This window comes from Bombus vancouverensis, chromosome 8 (genome assembly GCF_051014615.1).
Source record: "Bombus vancouverensis nearcticus chromosome 8, iyBomVanc1_principal, whole genome shotgun sequence".
Classification (NCBI taxonomy): Eukaryota; Metazoa; Arthropoda; class Insecta; order Hymenoptera; family Apidae; genus Bombus; species Bombus vancouverensis.
In genome coordinates, this window is record NC_134918.1 from 9297164 (window position 1) to 9319197 (window position 22034).

General features: G+C 29.0%; 6 protein-coding genes across 8 annotated transcripts; 4 read left to right on the top strand and 2 right to left on the bottom strand.

Moving 5' to 3' along the window:
* Nucleotides 1-1432: 1432 nt before the first annotated feature.
* mora (cysteine and histidine rich domain containing protein) lies at nucleotides 1433-3766 on the bottom strand. The gene is made up of 5 exons (XM_033344780.2): nucleotides 3625-3766; nucleotides 3008-3194; nucleotides 2295-2857; nucleotides 1987-2175; nucleotides 1433-1909 (listed from the first exon to the last, which is right to left on the bottom strand). The coding sequence occupies exons 2-5, from the start codon at nucleotides 3084-3086 to the stop codon at nucleotides 1718-1720; spliced, it is 1023 nt and encodes a 340-aa protein (XP_033200671.1). The 5' UTR covers nucleotides 3087-3194; nucleotides 3625-3766; the 3' UTR covers nucleotides 1433-1717.
* Nucleotides 3767-3856: 90 nt separating this feature from the next.
* Nucleotides 3857-7381, top strand: Tace (ADAM 17-like protease Tace). 2 transcript variants are annotated; one of them, XM_033344777.2, is made up of 13 exons: nucleotides 3857-3997; nucleotides 4124-4363; nucleotides 4449-4570; nucleotides 4694-4844; nucleotides 4915-5117; nucleotides 5195-5389; nucleotides 5462-5600; nucleotides 5677-5831; nucleotides 5937-6017; nucleotides 6092-6300; nucleotides 6393-6631; nucleotides 6704-6819; nucleotides 6904-7381. In XM_033344777.2, exons 1-13 carry the CDS (start codon nucleotides 3940-3942, stop codon nucleotides 7210-7212), a joined length of 2217 nt encoding a protein of 738 aa, XP_033200668.1. In that variant the 5' UTR covers nucleotides 3857-3939; the 3' UTR covers nucleotides 7213-7381. The 2 variants fall into 2 exon arrangements, with proteins under 2 accessions (XP_033200668.1, XP_076476669.1); XM_076620554.1 differs by having other exon boundaries at nucleotides 3883-3997; nucleotides 4106-4363.
* Nucleotides 7382-7644: 263 nt separating this feature from the next.
* On the top strand, nucleotides 7645-11807 carry IleRS (Isoleucyl-tRNA synthetase). 2 transcript variants are annotated; one of them, XM_076620582.1, is made up of 2 exons: nucleotides 7841-7969; nucleotides 8050-11807. In XM_076620582.1, the coding sequence occupies exon 2, from the start codon at nucleotides 8091-8093 to the stop codon at nucleotides 11508-11510; it is 3420 nt and encodes a 1139-aa protein (XP_076476697.1). In that variant the 5' UTR covers nucleotides 7841-7969; nucleotides 8050-8090; the 3' UTR covers nucleotides 11511-11807. The 2 variants fall into 2 exon arrangements, with proteins under 2 accessions (XP_033200667.1, XP_076476697.1); XM_033344776.2 differs by having other exon boundaries at nucleotides 7645-11807.
* Nucleotides 11808-12581: 774 nt separating this feature from the next.
* Nucleotides 12582-14875, bottom strand: LOC117162799 (transmembrane and ubiquitin-like domain-containing protein 1). Its single transcript, XM_076620584.1, has 4 exons — nucleotides 14763-14875; nucleotides 13863-14180; nucleotides 13490-13787; nucleotides 12582-13400 (listed from the first exon to the last, which is right to left on the bottom strand). The coding sequence occupies exons 2-4, from the start codon at nucleotides 14158-14160 to the stop codon at nucleotides 12974-12976; spliced, it is 1023 nt and encodes a 340-aa protein (XP_076476699.1). The 5' UTR covers nucleotides 14161-14180; nucleotides 14763-14875; the 3' UTR covers nucleotides 12582-12973.
* Nucleotides 14876-15295: 420 nt separating this feature from the next.
* Nucleotides 15296-19835, top strand: ALiX (programmed cell death 6-interacting protein-like protein AliX). The gene is made up of 15 exons (XM_033344758.2): nucleotides 15296-15529; nucleotides 15851-15966; nucleotides 16124-16251; nucleotides 16362-16640; nucleotides 16718-16819; nucleotides 16899-17121; nucleotides 17199-17322; nucleotides 17391-17568; nucleotides 17638-17799; nucleotides 17888-18031; nucleotides 18105-18320; nucleotides 18416-18565; nucleotides 18636-18777; nucleotides 18854-19042; nucleotides 19123-19835. The coding sequence occupies exons 1-15, from the start codon at nucleotides 15324-15326 to the stop codon at nucleotides 19227-19229; spliced, it is 2466 nt and encodes an 821-aa protein (XP_033200649.1). The 5' UTR covers nucleotides 15296-15323; the 3' UTR covers nucleotides 19230-19835.
* Nucleotides 19836-19972: 137 nt separating this feature from the next.
* LOC117162792 (alpha-2-macroglobulin receptor-associated protein) lies at nucleotides 19973-21992 on the top strand. The gene is made up of 7 exons (XM_033344772.2): nucleotides 19973-20255; nucleotides 20390-20531; nucleotides 20604-20774; nucleotides 20857-20967; nucleotides 21056-21167; nucleotides 21287-21443; nucleotides 21521-21992. The coding sequence occupies exons 1-7, from the start codon at nucleotides 20055-20057 to the stop codon at nucleotides 21722-21724; spliced, it is 1098 nt and encodes a 365-aa protein (XP_033200663.1). The 5' UTR covers nucleotides 19973-20054; the 3' UTR covers nucleotides 21725-21992.
* Nucleotides 21993-22034: the final 42 nt, after the last annotated feature.

Consider the following 22034-nt stretch of genomic DNA (forward strand, 5'->3'; position numbering starts at 1 on the left):
GTTGTATTGTTTTCAGTGATCGAGGAAGACCTCTATTTTTTCGAATGGTTCCGCACACTCGCACTTTATTTTTCAAGAGAATTCTAGCCATTTTTACACTGTTATAGTAGTTATCTTGATAAATCTGGTGCCATATGTTCTTATACGGTTCAATAACCGCAGTGTCTTCTAATTTTTTGCCATCAGCAGCATACACATCAAAGTTACATACGTATCCTGTGACAGCTTCAGACAGTACTCTCACAAGTATTCCGTATTTTGTAATTTTTGCGGGATTATACGTTTTAATGGATAGCCTACCTCTCCACGGAATTATAGACTCATCCAAAGATAATTGTTGACAGGGTTTATATACATCGTTAAATTTTCGCCTAAAATAATCAATAACAGGCTGGATTTTAGCAAGCCTATGTGAATCGTGAGGAATGTTGTCATTGTTGCAAAAATGCCAGCTCTGCATTATTTGCACAAATCTGTTCCTGCTCATTACTTGTGAGAAAAATGGAGTTTCTATACTTGGATCAGTGGACCAATAGTCGTAAAGAACGTCCTTTTTTATTTGTCCCATTAGAACTATTAGCCCTAAAAACTTCTTCATTTCCGGTACCGTTATATCTGTCCATTTTTTCGCTTTTGATGGAATTTTATATTTTTCCATAACCTGATAATGATATCTGTTGGATTCCCTCACCAAGTGCTCGAAAAAGTCATTTCCAAAAAATAAATTGACATTGTCCGTCACACTTTCTGGGGAACTTGGTATAATTTTTAGGCCGGGGCTACCTTCGAAAGGTTCCAAAATTATTGCTTCGTCGTTCGTTGACCATATATCATCGTTATTTTCAACGTTATTTGCATTGTCTTCAACGTTATTTATCTCATCATCTTCTGAATCACTATATCTTGGTGGCAATACAGAACCTCGCTTCCGAATAATTGTATCACTGCCATCACTTTCGTCACCACTATTACTTCTTGAATAACTGTCAGGACAATCTGACAGATCATCTAAATAAAACTCTCCAATACCATTCTTTTCGTTCATCGCGAACGGTAAGTTTTTCGAATTGGTATAAAACTGTGGGAGCTTACACAGCAACGCAACTGACGCAACTGACGCAACTGAGCAAGGTACCTTAGTACTAAATAACAAATTACTGCTCATATAATGAGAAAGATTGTTTATCGCCATGGCAACCGATTAACTATAGGTAGGCTATAGGTTGGTAAGCGTCGACGACAAAAAGCCGATTAATAGGTTATCGGTCGGTAAGCGTCGGCGGCAAAAATCCTATTAATCGGCTATCGGTCGGTAAAATGTTAAAAAATAAGAATATATAAGAAAATAATATCAATTTTATCAAAAATGTAATTTATGAAATTGTTTCAAATTTTATGTTAAGATTGCCTTAAACTAAATTAAAACACGGAGTAAATTAAAAATGATTTATTGATATTAAAGAAATCATAAATAAAACATGAGAAGTCATAAAGGTGCCATATTTCTTTTAAATATGAATTTTAATAATAAACTTTTTAAATGATCTTTTACTGAAAATAAAATGGATATTAAGTATTCATTTTCTTTAAAAATGATCCCATTCATGTCAAAGAAACAATATTCTCTTATATCATTAAATAAAAGTATTATCTTTAAAAATAAGATAGGTACATAATTTACAATGATGTCCTTAATGAATTATTTAGATATGAATGTTTAAAGATCATTAAGATCTACAGCTTCAACTTGTGCACTAATATTTTCGTCATTTTGGCTATCTTCTTCAGTTTCTTCTTCAGTTGCTCTAGGAAAATCAAGCTTTGCCCATGACCCAAGTTCTGCTTTCTTTAATTTAATCTCTACTTTAGTAGGAAGCATATTGACACTGCTTTGTGTAATATCAACAATCTATAAGAATGAAATTTTACAGAAGTTAATATTACGGAATTGTTTCAAAATATTATGTAAAGATTTTAAATACATACTCCTCTTAATTCTAAATCAAGATTATATCTAGAGTTTTCTTCTATGAAGAACAAATCTACAGTTAATCGTATAGGATTCAATTTAATAGATGATTGATCTGGTTGATATTTCTTAGCATAAACTGAAATTACAACAAATGTGCCTGTTTGATGCCAATCCATTCTGCATTTAGCCTTCTTACCAGTATTCTGAAAAATAATAAATTATTTTTTACATAGCAAAGTTATCACAATATTTAGATATAGTACTAAAATCTATACCATTGAAAGACATAAATAAAATATTTTCAAAATAAGAAGAAACATACTTTAGAAATCCATGTGTGCTTTCCTTGTGCACACCCTGGTTGTTCTAAAAATGTAGAGAAGTCTGTGGTTTTCTTTTGACAACAAGACCAATATTTCATTCCTTCGTGGAAGATAGGAACACCAGGATGATGATTACATACTTCATCATCAGAGGCAGGGCCATTGTATGTAGCCTTACATGAATTATTCTTGCAACTTTGTCCAATTTGAACTTTACTTTCACATATGTTTTGTGATATATTAGAAGTTAATCCTTTAATTTGTTCTAATAAAGCAGGTGACACATCTGGCATTAAATTGACTTGTGGGGTTTCAAAAGGAGGCCTTTCTAAAGCAGATCCATTGCTAAGAGGTTGAGCAATTACTTCAATTATTTCATTCCATTTTGATTTATCAACAACAGGCTTTTCTGGCTCTGCTGGTTTAATATTTGAATGATATGATTTCACACATCCCTTGATATTTAAAAATTCCGTAAAGTCTGTACATTTCTTATTACAACAAGACCAACCTTTATAGGCATCATGAAATACTGGATACCCAGAGTGGTAAATACAATCTCCTGAAAAGATGACAATAACAATAGTTGTAAAGCATTTTGCATGATAATATTTCTAACCTAACTATTAATAAGGAAAACAATTAACCTCTGAAACTATATTATATTTCCAAATTTTCTAATGTAGCTTAATATACCTTTAGTATAACATACCTTCCTTATTATCTTTCGGATCAAATTTTTTGCCACAGCCACGATTATAACAAGGCAATAAATTTTCTTCCTGCGACATTTTTAACTTTATCTTATTTTAACTTAGTTACACACGTTGTATAGGATCACAAATACGAGTACGTCAAGCGTATAAGTTACACCGAGTACACCGAGTAACTAGTACACACTGTAAACCTTCCTGTTTTTACAATTTCGAAAAACTTCTAGCATGTTCTAGAGAATCTCAACTTGTTTTTAAATAAACCATTTGTAGAAAAAATTAGAATCAATTGCAATCACACTATACAATACACATATTGCCATGAAAAATATAATAATAAGACAGATGCACTAACATTTATAACAATTATTATGCAGCTTTAGCAAATTAAAGAACAATTTTTGTCAAAAGATTACTTACATTGTTCAATACAAACCTCAATTTGTAGACAGTATTTCATCAATAAAAAATGTAATAAACATTCGAAATGTAATAAAATTGATTAATTAAATTTAAACATTGATTTTATTATCTTCTTCATGTGCATTGTATTACAGTCATTATTTATTTTTGTCAAATATGAAAGACATAATAAATTGACATTCAGCTTACTTACACTATATTGATAAATTCTCTTCATATAAAAAAGTGATATCTTTCTTATATTTGAAACTTTACATAGTTACAATTGATCACCACTGAGTGAATACATTTCGAAATCAAGCAACAATTCTATGTATTCTATATTTTAAGAAAAACTGTTTGGAGTGTGTATCGAGATTTGAGAACGTAACATAAATAATGCGACCAATGCAATCTAATGTATAACGATAAAAAAATGCCTTTACTATGAATCATAATCTTTAAAGTATTATTTTAAGTGACTATTATAATAAATAAAATTTAATAATATGTGACATTTTTAACAAATATGGAACTTCAAAATATATTTCTAATATATTACGTTTTATTTACTGTACAAAACACATGTAAGTTTTTTTATCACATATCAAAAATTATATATTTAATTTTATAATACATTAAATTATTATGTATCTTATTTCCAACTTATACAATTTAATATAATATCCAAATAGTAAAATACGCTTTTTCAGATGGTCTTCATAGAAATTTAAAGTATTATGAAACTCTTCATATATCCCAATTGCAACATAACATTGTAAAACGGGGTATTCAGCATAGTTACCATCCTTATAATAAAATAAACGAATTAGAGTTTTACTCCCATGGACGATACTTTCGATTAATTTTAACACCAAGAAGAGAAGTTATCCATTCCAAATTTAAAGCATATGAAGTAAATGGTAATGGAGAAGAGAAGACTATACATTTAGGTAAAATAGTATCAATATTTATAAATATATTTCTTAAGTTTCTAGAATAAGTTTCATAAATGATTAATAACTTATTTTATTTAAGATCATGAAAGCTTTTATCATGGACGAGTATTTGGTGAAATTGACTCTCATGCACAAATGCATATTGACAATGGTGTTCTTACAGGCAGCATTACAATTTCCGATGAAACATTTCACATTGAGGCATGTAGATTAACTACATGTAGATTAACATGTAGATTAACTTAAAGAATTAATCTTTAAGTGGTATATTTCAACATAGCTAATAGAATTTAAATTACAATTTATTTTTGTTATCTATTATAGCCATCTTGGAGACATCTTCCTCATTTAGGGAATGAAACAATGATTATTTATAAATCATCAGATGTTAAATTAAGTTGGGAACATTTTGAACATGGAGAAGGGCATACACATGGTGCTCCCAAAACTTGTGGATATGTAAAAGAGGAATTAGGTCAATTTACTGTCTTAAATGAGAATTATATTAGAGAGTATTATATATTTATATAAAATTTATATTGTAGACATTTCGGTAAATAATGAGGAAGAGAAAGGGGTAGAAGAAAAGTCTGATTCTAAATCACATGAACATTCCAGGGCAAAGAGACAGACAGAAACTTATGAATATACTCCAACAAAAACAAGATGTCCATTACTATTAGTTGCTGACTATCGTTTTTACCAAGAAATGGGTGCTAGCAGTACAAAAACTACAATTAATTATCTAGTAAATAGTTGCATTACTTAATACAAATATCAAATAATTTGTTTTAGATAATAATTTGTTTTTATATATGTTTTTAGATAAGTTTAATTGATAGAGTACATAAAATTTATAATGATACTTTATGGCAAGAAAGACAAGAACAAGATGGATTTAAAGGAATGGGCTTTGTCATTAAAAAGATTGTAGTTCATAGTGAACCAACTCGTGTAAGAGGTGGTGAGACACATTATAATATGGTTAGAGAAAAATGGGATGTTCGCACATTGCTTGAGGTAAAGCAATTCATTATTTAAAATGTCATAATTTTAATTAATGATTGATTGGCTTATATAAATTGTACCTAGGTTTTTAGTCGAGAATATAGTCACAAAGATTTTTGTTTAGCTCATTTATTTACTGATCTTAAATTCGAAGGTGGTATATTAGGATTGGCATATGTTGGGTCACCTCGTAGAAACTCAGTAGGTGGAATTTGTACACCAGGTATATTAATGAATATTTTTTATCTATTTATAGACAAATCAATATAAACTTTAATGTTTCATTTTAAATGTTCCAGAATATTTCAAAAATGGTTACACATTATATCTCAATTCAGGTTTAAGTTCTAGTAGGAATCACTATGGACAAAGAGTTATCACAAGAGAAGCAGACTTAGTTACTGCACATGAATTTGGTCACAATTGGGGCTCTGAACATGATCCAGATATAACAGTAACTTTTTTAACTTATTTGTGATTTATCGAACAGTTTTAAAATAATTAGTCTAACAGAAATAGATTAATTCTCATACATTAAACAAATGATATTTTTAAATAGGAATGCAGTCCAAGTGCTAGTCAAGGAGGTTCATACTTAATGTATACGTATAGTGTTAGTGGATATGATGTGAATAACAAGGTACATCTAATTAATATAAAACCAGAATAATATGATGCTAAAAAAATATTTATCATTAATTATTTACGGGTTAGCGTTTTTCACCATGTAGTTTAAGATCTATTAGAAAAGTATTACAAGCAAAGTCAGGTCGCTGCTTTTCCGAGCCAGAAGAATCATTCTGTGGTAATTTACGGGTTGAAGGAGATGAAGAATGTGATGCAGGATTGCTTGGTACAGAAGATAATGATGCTTGTTGTGATAAAAATTGTAAACTTCGTAGAAGTCAAGGAGCAGTTTGTAGGTAATTATCCATTGTTATACAAATTTCTCTCTAATCTATTTTTTGTAGATTAAATATCTTTTCTAAATATTTAATATTATATATCTTTCCAGTGATAAAAATTCACCTTGTTGTCAAAGCTGTGCATTCATGCCATTAGGTGTAAAATGTCGCGATGCACAATATGCTACATGCGAGCAAGAATCACGCTGTACAGGAGCATCTAGTGAATGTCCTAGATCTCCACCAATGAAGGATGGTACAGGTTGCCTTGAAAGAGGTCAATGCAGACTTGGAAAATGTGTACCATATTGTGAGACACAGGGTTTGCAGAGTTGCATGTGTGATACAAGTATGGTTTTTATATACTGCTACAAATAATAATCAAAGATATTATATCTCTATATCACATATTTATTTGTAGTTGGAGATGCATGTAAAAGATGCTGTCGAATGAGTTTAAATGAAACATGTTTCCCCATAGATCCACAAGATATTTTACCTGATGGAACACCATGTATTCAAGGCTTCTGTAATAAGGTATGATTGAAAAAATTTTAGTAATTTAAAAGGATCTTACTACACTTTGTACACGTAATTATAGAACCTATAAAATATTTCTAGGGTATTTGTGAAAAAACAATTCAAGATGTAGTAGAGCGATTTTGGGATATTATTGAGGACATAAACATTAACAAAGTTATGCGATTTTTAAAAGACAATATAGTAGGTGCTGTTATAATTATTACTGCCATTGTGTGGATTCCCACTAGCTGCGTTATTAGTTACATCGACCACAGACGAATTAAAGAAAGTGAAAAAAAGTGGCGTTGGAAGCACACAGATGAACTTATTCACCCAGATGAGCAAAGACAAATTATCCGTATTGGTGGACAACGGCAGAAGATACCCCAAGTTACGCAACAATCGTAAATGTCTTAGCTACGATTATTTCACCACGAACGTGAAAGTGTCGTGGTTTATAAAATTCTAGTCATAAATATCTTCAATTTTTATATTACAGATGGTTTTCATTCATTATGTAAATAAAGAATGTTTTTAACGTAAATGATATCAAAAATAAATTTAATAATATTAATAATTAAGCGAAAATTTTATCTACTTAACAGTAATATATGTATACTTATATAATTTTTTATTTATATATGTATATGTAAAATTTCCATTAGATTTTATTTATATATTGTAAAAGATACCAAAATAAATACCAAAATTTTTAACCAAATTGAATTTCGGAAACATAAAAGAGTATAATTTTTATTCGGATTGTCAATTTGAATGTCATGTTCATCTTTTCAAAAGCACGTGCTACAAATCGTAGCGCTAACCTCTAAAATTTTGTTACGTGTAATTTTGGTAACGTATTTCCTCTGATACATGATACCCTGAACCTCATAATTGCATCAACGTACCAGCCGGTACCAAATAATTTGTGAAGTAGTGTTCAAATTTTCAAAAAAATGATAGAAAAACTTCCGGAAACGATTAATTTTCCAAAAGAAGAGGAGATCATTTTAGAATTGTGGAAAAAGTGTGATACTTTTCAAAACTCTTTGAGGTTGTCGAAAGGAAGACCAAAATATTCGTTTTACGATGGTCCACCGTTTGCCACGGGATTACCTCATTATGGGCACATACTTGCAGGAACAATAAAAGATATTGTGACAAGGTATGCTTATCAATCTGGTTATCACGTGGAAAGAAGATTTGGCTGGGATACTCATGGTTTACCTGTCGAATTTGAAATAGATAAAACATTAAATATAAAAGGTCCTGATGATGTTGCTAAAATGGGTATAGCGAACTATAATAAAGAATGTCGAAGCATTGTAATGAAATATGCAACAGAATGGGAAACGATTGTAGGTAGAATTGGCAGATGGATAGATTTCAAAAATGATTATAAAACATTATATCCTTGGTATATGGAATCCATTTGGTGGATTTTTAAAGAATTATACAATAAAGATCTTGTATACCAAGGTGTTAAAGTAATGCCTTTTTCTACGGGTTGTAACACTCCTTTATCTAATTTTGAGTCAGGGCAGAATTATAAAGATGTTGTTGATCCTTCTATAGTTGTATCATTTGCTATAGTAGATGAACCAGGTGTTTCTCTCCTTGCCTGGACTACTACTCCTTGGACTCTACCCAGCAACCTAGCACTTTGCTGTAATCCTACTTTTGAATATGTAGAAGTTAAAGATCATTCATCTGGTAATGTTTATATTATATTAGAGTCAAGTTTAGAACTTGTTTATAAATCTAAAGATTTTTATACTATACAAGGTAAAAGGAAAGGATGTGATTTGAAAGGAAAGGTATATAATCCTCCTTTCCCATATTTTCAAAATCTAAGAGAGAAAGGTGCTTTTGTAGTATTAAATGATACATATGTCACAGCAGAGACTGGAACAGGTATTGTTCATCAAGCACCCTATTTTGGAGAAGATGATTATCGGTGTTGTTTGGAAGCTGGTGTCATAACAAAAGATCAGGAAATCGTATGCCCAATTGATAGTTGTGGATGTTTTGTAGAACCAGTACATGATTTTGTTGGAAAATATGTAAAAGATGCTGACAAGGATATCATTAAATATCTCCAGATAAATAAAAAATTAATTCATAGTAGTACTACTAAACACAGTTATCCATATTGCTGGAGATCTGATACACCACTAATATATAAAGCTGTACCCTCGTGGTTTATCAGGGTAGAAGCCATAAAAGATAGACTCATTACAGCAAATAGTAATACTTATTGGGTGCCAGATTATGTCAAAGATAAACGATTTGGTAATTGGTTAAGAGATGCTCGTGATTGGGCTATTAGTAGAAACCGATATTGGGGTAACCCAATTCCTTTATGGATTTCAGAAGATGGGCAAGAAATTGTATGTGTAGGAAGTATAGCAGAATTGGAGGAATTGACTAATACAAAAGTAACAGATATTCATAGAGAAAGTATAGATCATTTAACTATACCATCAAACCGACCAGGATGTCCACCTTTACGACGAGTACCTGAAGTATTTGACTGTTGGTTTGAATCTGGATCAATGCCATATGCACAAATGCATTATCCTTTTGAAAATCGGAAAGAATTTGAAGAGAATTTTCCAGCTGATTTTATTGGAGAAGGTATTGATCAAACTCGTGGATGGTTTTATACTTTATTAGTTATATCAACAGCTCTTTTTGGGAAAGCTCCATTTAAAAATTTAGTAGCAAATGGTTTGATACTTGCATCTGATGGACAAAAGATGTCTAAACGTAAAAAAAATTATCCAGATCCCGTGGGAATTGTTAATAAGTATGGAGGAGATGCTCTTCGTTTATACTTAATTAATTCTCCTGTTGTAAGAGCAGAAAATTTGCGTTTCAAGGAAGAAGGAGTTAGGGATATTATAAAAGATGTGTTCTTGCCTTGGTACAATGCATTTAGATTCTTAATGCAAAATATTGAAAGATTTGAAAGAGAAGAAAAAATTAATTTTATATATGATGAATCTAAAAAAATATGTTCGAATAATATAATGGATAGATGGATTTTATCTTTTACACAGACATTATTACAATTTTTTAAACAAGAAATGCATGCTTATAAGTTATATACTGTAGTACCTCACTTGATAAAATATATAGATAATCTTACCAACTGGTATGTAAGAATGAATAGGAAACGTATAAAGGGAGATGGTGGTTCAGCTGATTGCCAACAAGCTTTGACAACTTTGTTTTCTGTTCTTTATATAATGGTTCGCGTAAATGCGCCATTTACACCATTTTTAACAGAATTCATGTTCCAACGATTAGTTAAATTACTTTCAGTATCTAAAACTAACATGGATAGTGTTCATTATCAAATGATACCAGAATCTAATTTACAATTAATAGATGAAAAGATTGAAAAGGCTATATCTTATATGCAAACTATAATTGAACTAGGACGTGTTATCAGGGATAGGAAAACAATTCCTGTTAAATATCCATTACCAGGAATTGTAGTAATTCATCAAGATGCTGAAGTATTAAAAGAAATAGAATCTCTGAAATCATATATTCTAGAAGAACTTAATGTAAAAGAATTAACTGTTACTACAGATAAGGAGAAGTATGGTGTTAAATTGAGAGCAGAACCAGATCATAAAATACTTGGAGCCCGCCTTAAAGGAGAATTTAAATCTGTTACTCAAGCTATTAAAGAGCTTTCTGATGAAGAATTACAAATGTTTGTTGCGAAGAAAGAAATTACTGTCCAAGGTCATAAATTGGAAGAACAAGATTTACGACTGATGTTTAGTTTCACGGGACCAGCAGCTGAACAATTGTGTAAACAATATGAGGCTCATAGCGAAGGAAATATTTTAATATTGCTAGATGTTACTCCTGATGAAAGCATGCACAATGAAGGAGTGGCAAGAGAAGTAATCAATAGGATTCAAAAACTGAGAAAGAAAGCTCAATTAGTTCCATCAGATGAAGCCATTGCATATTATGAAATACAAGATCAAGATAGTAATTTGGCAAAAGTAATTATCACTCACAAAGATTTTATCGAAAATGCAACTAAAACTCCACAAGAGAATATATCAAAAATGTCAAATGATGCGAATGTAATTATAGAAGAAATGCAAAAGATTAAAGGCATTGACATGAAACTTGTCTTAGTAAAAACTAAAATAGACGAAATTGAAAACAACAAAATAAATGTGGAACCTTTTTTAAAATATGTAAACATTGAACTTATAGGTATAAAGCCAAGATTTGGAGCAACTAGCTGTGTAGGAACTGTATTGTTAGAAACTTCTAATTCATTAGTTCCTATTTCTTACAAACAATTAAAACACGAAATTGAGTTAATATTCGGTATTTATGATTGCGCTTATAATTTACACGTCGACAATAAACCAGTATCAGAGGAAACAAATATTTTATCATTACATAAACAAATAATAAAAGTAATGAAAATAGGTTTTACTGAAACTGAAACATCTACAGTATTAAAACAACCAGTTTGTAATTTTATTAATATCAATAGCACATTAGGGAAAGGTACTATTCTCCTGGAAAATCCAAAAGGAAATTTTTGTTTGAATAATACAATGTTAAAAGAACAATTAAATATCTTCTTTAATAAACTAAGTGTTTCTGAACCTATACCTAAAGTGCTAAACGATTTATGTGGGAAGACGCTACAATTAAGTTAACTTCTATTTAAAAGCGATTTTTCATTAATTATTTATCTTTTATTTACGTACCTCATTTTGAAAATGTTTTTCAAGGTTTAATAATTCCATTTAAATTTAAATTAAGGCTGGTACTAAATACATTATAAATCATACATTGCATATTTAAATATTAATTCTGGATTGGTGGTAACTTTATTCATGTATTATATTTATTTATTTTATATAAGACTTTATAACTTGTTCAGTTTTTGTAAAGAACAGTATGTAATTGCAACAATTTTATAATTAAGAAATAAACGATTATTATATTATAAACCATACAATATACAAATATACCTTTTTCTATTTAATTCATTTTTTAATATTATTAGATTCAAATGAAAAATAAATTTTTATTTACATAAAATCAATCAATAAACTATAAAATATACTCATGTGAGAAAACATCAAATAAATAACTATTTATTTCGCATTTAATAAAAATCGTGATAGTACCACATAATTTGATTTTTCTATAAACTACTATAGTACAGTGTATTGCAAAAGTAACGATAAATCACTGTCTTCAATGACATCATTGTCCGAAAAAGTAACGAATTTTCTTTTCTGGAAGTAATATAAAGTGTATCTTCTAATAAGTTGCAATTATGATTGCTTATTACATTATGAGTTATGTATGTACACACTGTTAATGACTTTAATTTTTTTTTAACAATTCACGTAATGGTACTTAAAAAATGTTATCATTACAGGTAATTTTCATTCTAATGTTAGAAGTTTTGGAAGATTATAAAAGTATAATGATTTTGTTCTAATAACTGTAATTTATAATAGTTACAAAGCATATTCAAGTTTAAGTCACATATAGATAATGTAAATTTTAAATTCAATAAAAAATATAACGAATGTATAAGTATATAATAAATTTTGCATTCAAAATGATATAGTGCCATTGCAATTATCGTTTATAATATTTATTATGACTAATTCAACAGTTCAATAACATTTACCGAAAATTAATTTCATAAATATGTCTATTTAAATGAACAGTTAGTAAAATAATAGTTAGTAAAATACTAATCGTCCAAATTTATTTAATGTTATATGTATATTTCCATTTATAATTGTGATATTTTATATAAACCCAAAGAAATTTTCTTATTAAATTAAATATATAAATAAAAATATTGAGCTTAATGCACATAAATTGATTTCAAATTTGAAATGCAACCATACTATCTAAGTATACCTCACCTCTTATTCATGTGAATTCTTTTATACATTGTTAAAAATCACAATAACTCTTCATGTTCTTCTTGATGTCAGGAACCAATGTGTTCAAATGATGTTACACTAAAAAACACATATCGACGTTTACAAAATCATGTTCCGATAATAGTAATATCTTGATCAGTTTCTTTCTTATAAGTTATAAGTTCACTCAATATTTCTCTTGTCTTGATTGAGAAAGATATTACTAACTAATGACATAATATTAAAGCTACTGACATTGCGAAAATTGCAGTGAGGGCATACAATGCGAGTGTAATACTCGCAGTAAAAAATTGAGCATAATGGTATCGGGAATACCAAGCAAAACCTAACATGACAGTCAAAATGATCACTAATGGTCTACTCAAATCCCATTCGTTATGTACTGAACTAATTCCTGTACCAACAGGAATCTCAGGAAATGATTGAGGATTAAAATATATTGATGACGAATTATCTAATGTTGATGCTTGAGATGGTACAGGATTTGGTCGTGGTTGATGAACCAAACAATGAACTACACAATTGTTATACAAGCCACATTTTTCCAATGTTTGACTATCAGGTTGCAATACTCGACCATTAAAAACTAAACGCACTAATTTTTGTGCATCAAGCTCCGTTTGAAAATGTCTCCTGAAAAATGCAAAAATTCATTATATATATTTCACTTATAAATATTTTTTAACATGAAAAATCTATTTAAAAAAAGAAATAATAGAAACCTCTTAAAATCCCCAAGTAATTCTTTCAGGCTACCAGTAACCATTTTTTGATCATCGTTTATAAACTTTAGTTTTATGCTAATTTCATTAGTGTCTGAAAGATTTTCACATTCATGTTCTATGGGTTCATTACACGTTGATGTTGATATACTTGTCTCTTTAGGAGGGTTTATTTTGGTTTGTTCTTTCAACTTTGTTGCACTATCATTAAATGAATCCATAGCTTCAATAAGTACTTCCTCTGTAGCTGTTGCTTCAGACATTCTATGTGTGTCAGGAGAAATTTCTCCATTTGTGTCTATTGTGACAGACAATAAATAGTTCTAATGTTTCTATTATGTTTTTAGAAGTATTTTTAAATATGACATATCACCTGCAATAGATGGTTCAGGACAACTTTGTGAAGTGCTATTACCATCATCTGTAATTGGTTCTATAGTTTCTTCTTCGGTTACCTCCAAATTTGGAGGTCGTGTAAATGAGCTTGCATTTTGATGAGTAGCTCTAAGTTCAGCAAGACGTGTGCGTGTTCGATGTATTACAAGTACTGTGCGTATTAATGGTTGATCTGTAATACTTGTGGAATACCAGGCAAGCCATCCTACTAAGAGCACAACCACAACAATGCAAAAATCTGTTACTTCATCTCCTACACCTTCGATCAGAGTCATTTCTATGATCTAAAATTAACCTGTATAAATAAATATAAATATATAATAACAAAAATATTAATACCATTATAGAAAGTGAAAAGATTAAATAATCATGAATGATTTATAGTGATTCATAATTCATCAAATATGTTTATATTTGTTATATATATTATGTTTGTTACATGTCAATTGCAATTATAAAATATTACATATTAAAAATACTTAGAATTATATTATTCAACTTTCATACCACATAACAATAATGCTACTTCCTTAAAAATCTTTTCATGCATATATTGATAATGAACAAAAAAAAAAAATAACCCTGATTTCTCAGTTCAATGTCTTTAAGGTGAAATCGATATTATTTTTTCTACATAAGTTAATATATGGGAATAAAATTCCACAATAAAACGAGTAACACCTTGAACAATTATAATAAATTTGCATTACTTTTTCAATATTTTCGAGAGTAGTAAGCAAATGTTATTATACATTTTAAGGAAGTTTGAACATAGATAGTAATTTAGTAATTTCATACGGTTTACTTTATATCGTAAAGTAAAGTTTCCGTTATCCCATATAATTCTTTGCCGTCTTTGCAAATCACTTATTCTTACCTCAATTTATACAAATTAGACAAAACAGAACAAAATTAAAGCTTCACCAAAACCACTTATAAAAATCTCATCTACAAACATCTGGAGATGACGTAGATAATTTATGACAACCAGCGACATATAAGAAGGCGCGAATTCTTTTAATTATTTCAAAATGATATATAATATATAAGGGTATAATTCGGAATTACTTTTTATATTCGTATAGAAATCAAAGTGATATAATAATATGTAACGAGTTACATCATGTTAGTGCTATATGAACCTTATATATGTAGATACATGTATTTATAAACTTGTTTGAAAAATTAAAAAATAACGTAAATTTATCTATTCCATGCGACGTTCTTATCATAAAACAAAATTATATTACTTCATATTTATTAAAAATAAAAAAGCTTTAAAATGTTGTGAAACTTTAAAATGTAGTATAAAATAAATGTCATAGTATTGAATACGTGTAAGATATGCATGTATACCATATACCTCAGATATAAGTATGATGTGTGTATCAAGATATACTATTTTGTTCGATCTCAATCACATGACCTACACGTCAAAATGGCTGAGCTAATTGCGGTACCGTTGAAGAAACCGTCTGATGTTGATGTAATTAAACCACTTACAAATATTATTAAATCAACGTATAATAACGCAAACGATCAAAAAGATTATACGGAAGCAATCGCAGATTTTAGTAAATTAAGGAATAATGCTTTGTGGCGAGCTTTCGAGAAATATGAAAGTTCTTTGGAGGTTATATACAGGTATGACTCATCTTTAATTATTATTTTAATTTTAATTATGACAGTACACTAAAAAATGTGACTACTTTATTATAATCTGCTTCATGAAATTTGCATTTAATACGAAATATTCCAATGAAGAAATTTTTAAAAGCAACCGAAGATTAGTGATTCGTGATGTTTTATTAAGTCTGCACTTTTGATATAATTTTGATAAATTAGTGTTGAAAGATATGCAATTATTATAATATAATAAAATAATATCATTAATAATTAATAAAAATTAATTTCTAAGTAATGACATCTTTTTAAATCAAATTTATGTTTTCTTCTTTTTTCTAGTTACTATGATCAGTTGTGTGCGTTGGAAGGCAAGATACCTGCTCATGAATTACAAATTCCATTTAAGTGGAAAGATGCATTTGATCGTACCATATTTGGTGGAAAACTCAGTTTAAGTAAGATATTTTAAATATGCTTTTTCATAGATTCTTAACTGATTAATAAATAAAGATAAGATAAACCTCTTACTGATTACATCAATATTTTGAATTATATTTCAAATAATATTGGTTTTGTGATATTTAAAATAATATATGATATTTGATTTTTCAGCAATTAGTACATTAGCATATGAAAAAGTTTGTGTATTATTTAATATTGCTGCTTTGCAAAGTTCAGTTGCAGCAGCACAGTCTTTAGAAAGTGATGAAGGATTGAAACTGGCTGCAAAGTTATTTCAAGTAAATATTTTAATTCCATTAATTAAATACGATATAATTAGAAAATGATATAAATATTCAATTTGCTTTGGTATAAAAAATGATTCATCTAAATATTGTATAAATTTTAGCAATCTGCTGGTATCTTTAATTATCTTAAAGCAAATGTTATGATGGCTATTCAACAAGAACCAACACCAGATATCAGTCCAGAAACATTAGGAGCATTATCTTCATTAATGCTTGCTCAGGCTCAAGAAATATTTGTACATAAAGCAATCCATGATGCTATGAAAAATGGGATTATTGCTAAACTAGCTGCACAGGCAGAAGAACTGTATGCGGATACATTAAAATTATTTCAAAAGGAGATTTTCAGGGCATTTTGGGATAAAGAATGGGTTCCTTTAGTATGGATTTATAATTTTATTTATATGGAATTTATACAAAATATATAAAATAATTGTTCATAACGTAATAATAATAGATTGCAGGAAAACAAGCTGGATATCGGGCAATGACCGAATTTTATCAATCATTGGTATGCAAGAATAACAAGTTAATTGGAGAAGAAATTGCCAGATTAGAGGTAAATCTTAAAAGTTGGTAATATATTAAATATGTAAACATAAAAATAAGTCAAAATTAATTAAAATGCACATTTTTAGCATGCTGTGGAATTGTTTAAAGCTGCGCAACAACGTTCAAACAAATCCCACTTATTCCAAGACTATGCTAACAAAGCACAGAGGAATCTAACAGAAGTAAAAAAGGATAATGATTTCATTTATCATGAAAGAATACCAGATATAAAGTCTTTGGAACCAGTTGGAAAAGCTAATGTTGCAAAACTGTTATCAATGCCTGAAGTTCTTAGCTCTAACTTTAAAGGTTTGTTGTATATAATAACAAATTTAAAGAATGTTTTTTAGTATAATTTCTTTTATATATACATTATATAATTTTAGATCTTTTTGCTGATTTATTACCTGTTAGCGTACATCAAGCATTATCATCTTATGAAGTTCGTCGGAATGAATTAGTTAATTCAGAAATATCTAAATTACGCGAAATGACACAAATTTTAAACGGGTATGATGATTATGTAAATATATTTAAATGCTGACTTTTTATTTGATGTCTAATAATTATGTTTTTAGTGTGTTGGCAAGTTTAAATTTACCAGCTGCTATTGAAGATACAAGTGGAACTGAGTTACCTCAATCTGTATTAGAGAAGGCTCAATATGTAAAAGATGCAGGTGGAATTCAAGCTTTGGAAAATTCTATGAAAGAATTGCCTGATCTATTACAAAGAAATAAAGAACTTTTGGACGAGGTAAAGAAATGCATGGATTATATACTTTTTTTTTTCGATATAACTGTTCAATCATTACTGTTTTTATAGTGTGAACGAATGTTACAAGAGGAACGTGAGTCTGATGATCAATTAAGAGAACAATTTAAAGAACGTTGGACAAGAATACCTAGCAGTCGTTTAACAGAGCAATTTACTATTACTCTACGGAAATATCGTGAAATTATTAATAATGCTGTATCCGCTGATAAGGTAAACATGTATGAATATATGCATGGAAGATGACTTGTAAAATAATTATTTACATCAAACCTTTTAAGATAATTATTATATCTTATAGGTTGTTCGCGAGAAATATGAAAATCACAAGGAAAGTATGGAAACTTTAAGTTTGCATGCAAATGATTTGATTAATGCTGTGCCAACTGGATTGGCAGTTCAAGAAACCAATACTGTTGTTCAACTTAGGAAATTAATGGAAGATGTAGGTATCTTACGCAAAGTTATATTTTTTGTATTATTTTTTTAGATTACTTATGCTATTAATTTCTTTTAAGATTGAAACACTAAAAACAGAACGCGATGTTATAGAAAGTGAACTGAAATCTGCTATTACCGATATGAAAGCAACGTTCTTGTCAGCACTTGCAAAAGATGGCGGAATTGATGAACCAAATTTGTCAGTTGAAAGCATAGGAAAAACTTATGGACCTTTACAAAAACAAGTGAGAGATAGCGTTGCTCGCCAAGAACAATTAATTGCTGAGATTCAGGTATGTATAAAGGATTACAAAATTATATTGTAATAATTATTTTGCATATTTACAATATTTCCTATGATACATACTAATTTTAAAAACAATTTTAGATGTGTCATACACAATTTACAGCCGAACAATCTGGTAGAGGTAGTTCAAGAGAAGCAATGTTATGTAAATTAGCAGCTGCTTATGATGCATTTAAAGAATTGAAAGGCAACTTAAACGAAGGTGCTAAATTTTATAATGATTTAACACAGGTAAATAGCTGATCATAATCCTTTCATGTTATATTAGAATTAAAATTTATAATTTCTTATACTTGTATAGTTGCTAGTAGTCTTCCAAAATAAAATATCGGACTTCTGCTTTGCTCGGAAAACTGAGAAAGAAGAACTACTGAAGGATTTAACAACAAATTTGAGCCATACTGGGCCAACTCCAACTCCTAACATTCCATCTCATCACGGAGGTATAGATTAGATTTTTATAAATAATATTGCATGTATTCTCTACACAGTTTATTAAAAAAAAATTTTAATATTTAGCAACATCCGGACAAAGCCAATCAGGAATAGAACAAAGTGGATCATCGCAATTACCGTATCCTACGCATTTCCAAGGTGGAATGCCTATACCGTATGGACCTGGTCCTACTACACCATATCCCACATATATCTCCCCTCCTATGCCTACAACGTATAATCCATATGCAACAATGCCTTATCCCGCGCAAGGTGATATAAAAAATGCAGAGTCATTCATATTGTTACATGACATTTCGGAATATACTTTATATTTGGAATTTTATTTTTAGGAGGTTATAATCCGTATCAAAATATGCCTCCAGCTCCTTATGGTGGATACGCAACTCTGCCACGTTATGGCGGTAATCAACATCCTCGCCAAGGACATCCGTTTTGAAGAATGAATAATATTTTATATACGTATACTGTGATTGCATAATATAGCATGCGGAATTTATAAGAATGAAAAAAAAATGTATATGATATAACGTTATGAAAGTTAATGCGAAATACGTTTCAATCTGTCCAATATCGAGCAGTAAAGAAATTATACGTTGAAAATCAATTTTGAAGAAATTATATTCCTTGATTGTTATTGTATTTCATGCAGTTGAATTTTGATATAGAATGTATTACTACGTAATATGTGTTAAGCTTTAAATGTTGCTTCAGGAAAAGAAAAAAGATTTAAATACGATAATGCTCGTGCAATTTATAAATATATTTTGTAACATAATATATTGTAGTCAATGATTATAATGCCTACAAATCGTAATTATTTCATTGTTACTAAAATTCTAATCTTTCTTGTATTTATAAGCATACAATCCTACATATTAGCAGTATTTCAATGCATAACAATTTGATGATGTTTTTATTCTTAAATTGTATATGACAATTCTCTGTAACAAATGGAAACAATGTAAAATTTTTAAATGTGATTACTAAGGAACTCCCTACATTTACTTTTGATTTTAATAAATATTTATGATACGGCATAATATTTATACATATACTTTTTTCCTCTCAATTAAGAAAATAAACTGAAAAGATTCTGAAATAGAGATTATCTTCCTAATGCATATGTATATATTTCTGCAAAAGCCTATCAAATGAATCTGTATATGTCAGAAGATGATTATCTGCATATGTCAGCAAATGATCACATACCTAATTTTGTATTCTATACGGAAGTAGACGAAGTTGTTGAAAGTGAAAAATTATGGCATTTTTAAGCAGGACCTTTTTATCAATAAGTTTATGTGTTCTGTTATTTCATATAACTGCTGCATTTAGTAAATATTCTGTAGAAGCAAATAAACCGAAATATGAAGATCCTTTACAATTCCCAACCTCTCTTCGTGAATTGGACAAACCATTTCGTATGGCAAAATTAAATGTACTATGGGTAAAAGCGAAAAATGTAAGAATTAATATATTACAAAGATATATTACTAATATATGTAAAAATATATAAGTAAAAATATATATATATATGTAAAGATATATTACTAATATATGTAAAAATATACACATACAGATTAATCTTTTTTGTAGCGGTTGACAGATACAAAACTGCAGTCAATATTCAGTGATCTGAAAATCCACGATAAAGAAGAAATTGCGTATAAACATTTTAAGTCTGAAGGAAAAGATCCGAATGGTGAAGAAGAAGCACGTTTAAGGAAAAAATTAATCGGTAATCTGGAACAAAAGATGACTTTAATATATTTATAACATGTATTTTGTATTGAATTTTTGTTTTTTAAAGGAATTATGAGCACTTATGGGTTATTGGAGTACTTTGAAGATACAGAGAACCCAGAATTATTAAAGAGACATAAAGCTTTAAATGATGGTAATAATTATATTTCCAGAGATGTTTTTAAAGATAGCAGATTAAACAAACTGTGGGCTAAAGCTGAATTGGCAGGCTTTTCACGTAAGTGCCATGTAAGAGAACTATTTACATTTTTAATCTCAACATTGTTTAATTGTACTTAATAAATATAATAAAAATATAGATGAAGAACTACAAACTCTAAAGGAAGAGTTTCAACATCACCAAGATAAAGTGGATGAATACATGAATCTTTTGAAAGATGTAGAAGCTGGTGATCCAGAAACATATAAAAGTTAGTAATTACATTATATGTATATTATAAAATACAATAACTGAAAGTAAGTAAAATAAATTTCATATTTGTCATTTCATATATACAGACAGTCTACATCATAAACCAGAGAGTTGGAATGAAATAGATCACAAGGAAGAAATTTCTAACAAGATTCCTGAAAAAAAGTTAGATTATTTAGAAAAAGCATCTTTACTTAGGTATGGATATTGCACATATATAATTAGTATTACAAAAATATAGTGGATATTTCACTACTTTTGAACATATAATTTAACTTTTAAATGTATAATTGAATTGAGTAAATGTATAATTTCAGAGGAAAACATTTGGAAATTAGAAATGGATTTGATCGTTTGGATAGATTAACTGCAAAAGGACCAAATCATAAAGAATTTATAGAACCAAAAGTTCAAGACTTATGGCGTATTGTATTAAAATCTCAATTCTCTCCAGAAGAACGTGCTTCGTTAAAGGTATTTATATACACGTATAACTATTGGTATTTTATTTCTATACTTGATATATTATTGATATTGTATTTTATTATTAGGAGGAACTGTTACACTATGAAGGAAGATTGTTGAAATTACGTCATTTACACACGGAAGCTGCTTTAGAAGCCGCACGTCAAGGAAAACCGTATGATGTAGAAAATTCTACTATGGAACATCATATTAAAAAACACTCGAGAACTGTTCAAAAGCTTCATGCAGATCTTGAAACAAGGATTTTGCAAAGACATTCTGAACTATAATATACATATCAACAAATTTACACAAATATTATTATTACTTTTATAATAGTTTAATTGTAACTAAAAGTTATTTTAGTAGTTTTAGTAGAGATATTAAAAAGTTTTTATACGAATTTGAGATTTACAAAGATCTAATTTGAAAATTGTATTATTTTATATTGCATGTACATGATATATTTTTAAAAATAATTACATACATAAGAGAATATTACATAAATAATTTATATGATTTTATCATGTTTACAATAATAAAAGTTATATTATCTAATTCATACATTAAGCTCTTCCCTAATCTCTTGTATTAACTATA